General features: G+C 38.3%; 1 protein-coding gene across 1 annotated transcript; it reads left to right on the forward strand.

The window, feature by feature from the left end:
- The first annotated feature begins 5,726 nt into the window (after positions 1-5,726).
- LOC110747913 (glutamate receptor 3.6-like) lies at positions 5,727-8,394 on the forward strand. Its single transcript, XM_088255965.1, is given in 4 exon segments — positions 5,727-6,691; positions 6,693-6,741; positions 6,845-7,122; positions 7,270-8,394. Coding segments are annotated over 4 exon segments (1,266 nt in total). The 5' UTR covers positions 5,727-5,801; the 3' UTR covers positions 7,319-8,394.
- Positions 8,395-9,366: the final 972 nt, after the last annotated feature.

Consider the following 9,366-nt stretch of genomic DNA (forward strand, 5'->3'; position numbering starts at 1 on the left):
ACTTCTAGATTTCCATTCTTTGAGAACATTAATCTCTTTCCAGGGGCTGACTTTAAGTATCTTAAGATCCGATCAACTGCATTCCTATGAGAAACATTGGGTGAACGCATAAACTGACTAACCACACTCACAACATATGCAGTATACGGTCTTGTGTGTGCCAAATATATCAACCTTCCAACAAGGCGCTGGTGTTGTTCCTTATTGGTTGGCAACCGGTCCATATCTTCACACAACTTGTGATTCATCTCAATGAGTGTGTCAACATGCTTACATCCAAGTATTCCTGTTTCAGTGAGTAGATCCATCATATACTTCATTTGAGACAAATATATAAGTTTTTGACCTTGCTATTTCAATTATGAGGAAGTATTTCAGAGCACCTAAATCATTCATCTCAAATTCCTAAGACAAATACTTTTGTAGCTTCTGTTGCTCTCCTATGTCGTTCCTAGTTACAACCATGTCATCCACATAAACAATTAATGCAATGATTTTTCCTCCATCACGCTTCAAGAATAGGGTGTGGTCTGAATTACTTTGAGTGTATCCAGAATTCTTCATTGACTTAGTAAATTTGCCAAACCATGCCCTGAAAGATTGTTTTAACCTATATAATGACTTTTTGAGCTTGTAAACTTGATTTTTCTTGTCAGCAGCTAAATTACATAATGGTGGGAAATCCATGTATACTTGTTCTTCTAAGTCTCCATGTAAGAAGGCATTTTAAACATTAAACTAGTGGCCAATTTAGATTTGCTGCTAGAGATAGTAGAACTCTGATAGTGTTGATCTTGGCTATTGGGGCAAAGGTCTCCTGGTAGTCCGCCCCATATCTGTGTGTGGGGGGCTTCTCCAATGCGAACTCTAAGATGCGAACTCGTTGCGAACTTTTGTTTTTAACCGTTGGAAGAAGAGCGAAAATAAAGAAAATAAAGCCACACAAGCCATCCAACGGTTAAAAACAAAAGTTCGCAACGAGTTCGCATCTTAGAGTTCGCATTGGAGAAGGCCCCTCTGTGTGTGTATCCCTTCGCCACTAATCTAGCTTTATATCTTTTAATAGATCCATCTGTTTTGAGTTTCACAATATAGATCCGCATGCATCTTACTGTCTTCTTTTTGTGAGGTAAAAGCATAAGCTCCCATGTGGCATTCTGCTGGATAGCTCGCATCTTCATTCATGGCTTCTTTCCATTTTGAGTCTTCTAATGCTTCAGTCACACTATTGGGGACAGATATATCGGCCAACTGCTTCACAAAGTGTACATGTGTCTTTGATAATTTGCTTAGAGATATATAATTATTAATGAGGTATTTTCCTTTGGCTTTAAGATTTGCTTCGTACTGTACTCGAGGTTTACTATGGTTCTTCATTTCTGGAAGTTGGTATATAAGGGTATATGTATCCCTTATACTTTCTGAAATTAAATCATTATGGTATAATTCATAAGTGTTATCAGTTTCAGGAGGAGATGTTACCTGAATGGCTTCCTCAAAAGGTGATTGGTGTGGTACTAGAACTGAATGCGGGTTCGAAGCAGGCAAAATCTCATAAAACAATTCAACTTCCTCCTGATTTTGGCAACGTGGAGTCGACCGGTCGTTTTCCACTTGGGCCAGTCGTTTTGACACATAGTCTCAATGTTTGGCAAAAGAGGACAAAGTGACCGGTCGTTTGGGTAGAGCGATCGGTCATTTTGACACAGTGGGTTCTCTTTGAGGCAGGGACGCCTCATGTGCATGGATAAAAGGAATAAAGGAGGGCGACCGATCATGTGGGAGAGGCGACCTTTGAGGCAGAGACACCTCATGTGCATGGATAAAAGGAGGCGACCAGTCGTTTTGGAAGGGCAACCGGTCGCTTTGATGCTGAGTCTCTTCCGTTGTGAAAAATTCCATAAAAGTTGGGGTGTTTGGCTCTAGATTCTCCTTATGTGCTTCTGAAAAATATATGTAGTTTTCCCGAAACACTACATCCATGGAAGTATAGACCTTCTAACTTTGAGGGTGATAACATCGGTAGCCTTTCTTATGAGGGGCATAGCCAATGAAAACACTTTTTTTTTTTGTGAGGATCCAATTTTTTGCATTGGTGATCATGTAAGTGTATGAATACAACACAACCGAAAATTCGTGGTTCAAGGTTTGGGGTAGGAGGTATTTGGAGATGGTGGTGACGTGTTTGAAGAGGAGTTTGGAAATTCAAGATACTTGAAGAAATCCAATTTATAAGGTAAGCTGCAGAGAGGATGGACGAACGACTTCCAATAAATGTCCGTTCTTTCGCTCAACCACCCCATTTTGTTGAAGAGTATATGAACACAAGCATTGATGTATGGTGTCATGATCCTCTAAGAATTTTTTGATATCATGATTAAGAAATTCCTAACCATTGTTAGAACGGAGAACCTGGATTTGGGCATGAAACTAAGTTGCCACCATTTTATGGAACTATTGAAACGTTAAATTGACTTCTCCTTTGGTTTTGAGAGGGAAACCTAGGTCATTCGGGTGTCATAAATGAAAGTAATAAACCAATGAGCTCCTGCGAGAGTAGCAATTTGAGCACGCCCCAAAACATCATAATGAATAAGGGAGAAGGGAACCAAACTTTTATTTGTACTTAATAAGAACGAAACACAATGGCTCTTAGCCAATTCACACGTATCACAATGGAAGCTGGAAACATCAAAACTGGAAAATAATGATGGAAACAACTTCTTCAGATAACCGAACGGGGCATGCCCAAGACGTTTATGTTATAACCAAACTTTGTCTCTCTGCCTCTCTTGGAACTAGCTCTACTTTTTGTGAAAGCTTGACCAACCTTGGTCTCACTATCCGGTACCTAGTACAAGTAGTAGAGTTTGCCTCGCCTAGTACCACAATCAATCATCTTCCTCGTGAGGATGTCTTGAAAAATACGATGATTTGGCCAAAATGTTATAGTACACTCCAAAGTAATAGTAAATTGTGCAACAGACAATAAGTTATGGTCTGAGGACGGAACAATCAATATAGAATCCAGATGTATGGAGTTAGAGAGAGATAGAGAGCCCTTCCCAACTACAAGGGAGGGGGGGGTACCATTAGCATTAGACATCACCGACATAGTGGATGGTTTGCGCCTAATAAGTTGGCCAAAATCAAATGTCATGTGATCCGTAGAACCAGAGTCAATAATCCATTTGGGCTTTGTATGATTTGAGGGCTTAGAGACAACCTATGATCGATTACTTTGATACTATGCTAAAATATTAATATGGTTTGAATGCTTTATGTTAATCATATTCTTTTCCATAAAGAGATATAAATGAGTTTACAAGAGTGTTTTACAAGGAAATAGATGCAGTAATTATATAAGGATGTGCCAACTATATAAAACAAAGAAGTAAAACTAATTAACTTAGGAAATAAATCTCCTTTATTTAGTAGGTTAACTTACGTCAACCATAAGCACCAAAGCAACACCGGTAAGTTAACCAGAGCTACACAAGAATTATACAGGACACGGTTTGAAACTCGCAAAGTAGAAGATAGAAAGGAAAGAAACAAAGGTACAACATCATTGTGGTATCAAAAAAGTTGCTGAAGTGGATCTCTACATCATCCTTTTCCAATCAATTAGATGCAGACTTTCTCCCCATTACTCTATTAAAGCTACTTTTAGAAAGAAAGACTATATATAAAGTTGCTGCTAATTCATTGTCATTGGGAAAAAAAAAATTATATCTTTTCAGAATCTTGTTGAACCACCTTTAAAGCTAAATTTAGATCTTTTAGAGCACTTTCAAGTTCCTGATTTTTAACTAAATTTCGAGTTATTTTCCCTCAATCAAACAGATAATTAGAGCACTTTCAAGTTCCAATGGTACTACTTTGCCAGGGCAAAAGGCAGCTCGGGCTTGGAAGAAGCCACACAGCATGGAAAGTAAGCCTCTAGAATGTACAGGAGACAGAGAATAACCCAAACAATAATATTAGGGTCACAAACTATCGAACGATTGAAGCCATTGTTTCGAGGATCTTGCTTCTCCAAGGTTCCGATTTATTTGTCCATGCAACCAGATGAGCAGACACTATACAGATTTTGACTATTTGAGCTTAGCTTTATTTTATAATAAACCAGAACAAATTGGACCCATAACTCAATCACATTATTGAAAATTGATTACTTCTTATGCAGGAAGATCAACGAGGTTCACGACTTGTTCATTATCATGCGTACAGCAATGTAAAGTAGATGCAGACTTTGTTCCCCATTACTCTATCAAAGCTACTTTTTGCTTGCAACAAAACAAAGACCATATATAAAAAGCTAGTTGCTCATAAGTTTTGTCATCAAAATTAAAGTTGCTAATTCATTTTCATTGGCCAAATATCAGATGAAGAGACATGAGGTCTGATGTAGATTTTCAGAATCTTGTTCACACATAAATCTAGTTCTTTATGAGGGGGGAATAAAGCTAGATATTTTATGAAATCCACTTGCATAATTCCTTCCACTTCACCCTTTTTAAGTCCCTACAATAATAGACTCACAATCCATTCTTTGGCATTCTTAGGCCATCTCCAACGGCAAAATATCTTACATGTAACGGGATACAGTGCTATTCCCGGCTAGTAACATAATGACATGCGAAAAATTTATCTTGGATGTCATTACGTTATTGGCCGGGAATAGCAAAAAGTGTTATCCTTATTACATGAAAGTTTCTCCTCTCCAACAAAGAGGGCCAAATGTTAAATTTTGGGTTTTAGCCCCAAATTTCTTCTCCAACGCATGTATAGGCCCGATCATAATTTCCGCCCAGGCACTAATCCAAGCAAAATTCCGCCCAGCTTTTGAGTCGGACCTAAATTTTTTGGACCCCCGCTGATAATAAAATGCAGCCCACGTGTTGATGCTAATATACAGCCCATGTGCTGATGCTAAAGATCAGCCCTCGTGTTGATCCATGAGCAGCCACATGTTGCTTGTTTGCTTTTATTTTTTTTCTTAAATCAGAACTTAAACATTTATCTCCCATCAAATGGCCATGATTTTTTATGATTAAATATAACCTTACAAAAAAGATCCAACTTCCAAAATTTTAATTAACTAATTTAACCTCTAAATCATCCTAAAGTATATAAATACACACTTTTTTGTTCATAGTATATGAGTTTTTCCTCTATCATTTATGAATTAGATTTTTTTATGTTAAAATATTCAGAAAAATAAATCACAATCGTATAAATCAAAATTAACTTAAGAAAAATTAAACAAAAAATATTTTTAGAGTTAAACGATTCTTAAATAATTAATAAAGTTATGGACTCAAATTTTGAGTCATGCATGGTTGGAGGAAAAAACTATTTGAGTCCGGGTAATACATAAATAGTTGTATTTTTAAGGGGGAGATTTGAATTTAGCCCCATTTGAGTTGGAGACGGTCAAATGTACACTACTAAGTTTGTGTAATTTCAAATAGATTTACTATATTATAAACGTTATTATTTCAATCAATTATATATATAATATATGTACATAAACACAAAGAGAGAAGAATGGTCAAACAAGCACTAGCATAATTGAGAATTACGCAAGAGCAGAAACCACTAGAGAATGAGGCCAACAGGTGCAGACCATGGTGTTGGAAACTGTGTCGACCTGTGGTGGGGTGCTTGCGTGGACTTGCTAGGCCACGTTATTAACATGTCATGCCCTTATAATTTGTAAAGTTTCATAACAAGTGCTTCTGAACCCCAAAGCAACAAAAGATGATATTACCAAAGCACTGATTCACACATCTTCGATGGAGTCTAGGATTCTCATCGTACATATTTATACCAATTGGTGTCTTCAAGTGTTTAGTGAAGCACAAAACCTCATAATGATGAGGAGTGGATATGTATGGATTGCTACTGATTGGTTGCCTACCATATTAGACACAGATCCTTCCCTACCAACAAAGGACGACATTCAAGGGGTTCTTACATCGCTTATGTACACACCAGAATCGGAACTCAAAACAAAATTTAAATCGCGGTGGAGCAATTTGACAAGAGCGAGAAGAGTTAATGGCTCTTCTTTCGGGCTAAATACGTATGGTCTATATGCCTACGATTCTGCATGGCTTCTTGCTAATGCCATTGATTCATTTTTCGCTCATGGGGGAAATGTCTCATTCTCCAATGACTCAAACTTAAGCGATTTACAAGGAGGAAGGTTGAATCTTGATGCTTTGAAAAATTTTAATGGTGGCAGCCAGTTGCTCCAAAGCATTGTAGAGGTTGATACAACTGGTGTAACTGGGCCAATTAAGTTCAACGCAGATCGGGACTTGATTAATCCTGCATTTGAAGTTATCAAGTCCAATTCTTCTGGCCTATCAGTTGACCCTCCAGAAAAGCCCCAAAATAAGTTGGAGTTATTGGTCCAATTCTTCTGGCCTAATGGTTCCAGTACCAGTATTCAGCGACTATACAGCGTTATCTGGCCTGCACAGACAACTCAGAAGCCTCGTGGGTGGGTTTTCCCTGACAATGGAAAAAAGCTCAGAATTGGAGTTCCACGTCGAGTTAGCTACCGCGAGTTTCTGAAAGTAAAAGGCACTGATATCACTGGTTATTGCATTGAGGTCTTCCCAGCTGCCTTTAGCGACTTACAATATGGAGTGGCATATAAATTTGTCCCTTTCGGGAAAAAAAAAAAACTAAGACCCCAATGAAGTTCTGCGCAGTATGCAAAATGGTGTGAGTATAAATTACAAAATAAAATTATTTAGACTTGCTTAACATATATTGTATGCATGTTTCTCATCTTAATATAGTTTTTTGGTTTTCCATATTCATGCAGGAGCTTGACGGTGTGGTAGGAGACATTACCATTACCACTAGCAGAACAAAGATGGTGGATTTTAAACAGCCATATATTGAGTCTGGACTTATTGTAGTTGCTCCAAAAAGGAAATTGAACTCTAGTGCTTGGGCTTTTCTGAGACCTTTTACCCCAGTGATGTGGACTGTCACAGGTCTTTTCTTCCTAGCTGTGGGAGCAGTTGTTTGGATTTTGGAGCGTAGAACAAACGAGGATTTCCGGGGCCTTCCAAGAGAACAATGTGTCACAATTCTATGGTTAGTGTTTCAATCCATATATCAAAATGCAAATGTAGCAAATTATATACAAGTATTTACTTGGGTGGTTGATCTTTCTCTTTAATTGGGACAAACTCCCCAACTGGTAGGTCATATATTATATCCTTTTTCTGTGGGGCTTTGCAGGTTTAGCTTTTCAACTCTGTTCTTTTCCCAGAGTAAGTTTACTACATAGTGCTTTAGTTCTGTATCCATGCTACTTGAGTTACACATCTATAGGGAAACTTGTGTTATGCACCAATCTTACAAAAATATCTGGTTCTTAGTCTTATAATCAACTCAAGCTACCTTGAAAGCCTGACATCAATCCTCACAGTGGAGCAGCTTTCTTCCCCTATTAAAGGGATTGAAAGTCTAGTAACAGGCAATGATCCCATTGGTTTCTCAAATGGTTCCTTTGCTCAAAAGTACTTAACCGATGAGCTAAACATACACAGTTCCAGACTTGTGCCCCTTAACTCACCAGAAGAATTTGAGAAAGCCTTGCAAGATGGTCCCAATGCAGGTGGTGTTGCAGCTGTGATTGATGAGCTTGGATACATGGAGCTCTTCCTCTCCAACCGGTGTGGATATAGTATTGTAGGTCAAGAATTCACCAAAATGGGGTGGGGTTTTGTAAGTGTCATATTCTTTCATGGCCTTTTGTATAGTTGCTGCTCGAAAATACATGTTAGACGACTGTAGAGATTCACAATCTGACATGCTATTTGCCAAACTGTTAATTTTTGAACTGACTGATTAGGCCTTTCATGGCCTTTTTCTGCTGTGATTAATAGCATGTTGCTGGTTTTTCATTAGGCCTTTCCAAAGGATTCGCCACTTGCAAACTGAAATGTCAACCGCAATATTGAAACTATCAGAGAGGGGGAATCTCCAAAGATTCATGAAAAGTGGCTGAAAAGAAGTGCTTGCAGCGCAGAAGGAACAAAGCAAGCAGTAGACCGCCTACCACTGAAAAGCTTTTGGGGCCTCTTTCTGCTAAGCGGCATAGCTTGCTCTCTTGCTCTCATTCTTCATGTTATTTGAATCGTGCATCAATACTACAAGTATTCAGATTCTGATTGTGAGAGCTCACAGTCTAGACATCTTCAATCCTTTGTTTCATTTGTAAACAAAAGGGAACAAGAAGTGAAAAGCCGAGCTAAGAGGAGGAGGACGGAGAAAACATCAAATAAAATATTGCATGAAGATAGCTCCATCAGTGGTTTGGAGGACCAAAGTTTTTAATCAGTGCTCATGTATGTGTATAATATCGAACAGCTCTACTATATGCATCTCTGCATGCTTTGAACATCTTTGATGACTGCAAATTGGAGCATAATTAAATTAAATCAAATTAGTATACAGTATACTTGCTACGTACTTATCTTCCATATAATAAGGCTTCAATGCTGTGGTAGGCGACATCAAGAATCAGCACAAGCCGAACAAAAATGATGGATTTTACTTTTACACAACCATGTGTTTTAATGGTTGTTCAACATATATATATTATATATACACACACACACAGAGAAAACGGTCAACAAGCACTAGCATAATTGAGATTTACGCAACAGGTGCAGATCATGGTGTTGGATCACTGTGTTGACCTGTGGTGGGCTGCTTGCGTGGACTTGTTAGGCCACGTTATTAACATGCCATGCCCTTATAATTGCATTGTGGAATGTTAATATAATAATGCATATGACATATTACGAAGGCTAAATTGTAGCAATGGTCCCTCAAATAAGACCTAATTTTACTTTTCGTCCCTCATGTCGCAAAATTGTTATGGTCATCCTTCAATTCCACATCGTGTTGCATTATTGGTCTTTTCGTCAACAAAGTTAAATTTTCTATTAAATTAAGGGCAAATTGGGAAATCCCATATAAAATATTTATTAGATAAATAAACTCATTAAAAAAATCAACCTAGTCTCTCCATTTGAGCATGTGGGGATGGAGGGTTTGATGATTGGGGAAGTTGATTTTTGGAGAGGATAAGGAGCTCTCGAGCCACCCAAAGTTGAGCTACACCTCATTGGTTGGAGGCAAAGAAAACTGTGCTAATGCATTTTACCATGTCCAGATAAAATCCATCATGGTTTGGAGGGGAAGTGGTTGACATACCATAGGAGACTTGGAATTTATTACCAGAAGGTGCTGGAGGCTTTGACCCATCTGGGATGGTTTGGGTTGCTGGGTTGGTGAGGTATATGGATGGGCAGATTTGGGGGGAAG

This window comes from Prunus avium, chromosome 7 (assembly GCF_965620075.1).
Source record: "Prunus avium chromosome 7, drPruAviu1.hap1.1, whole genome shotgun sequence".
NCBI lineage: Eukaryota > Viridiplantae > Streptophyta > Magnoliopsida > Rosales > Rosaceae > Prunus > Prunus avium.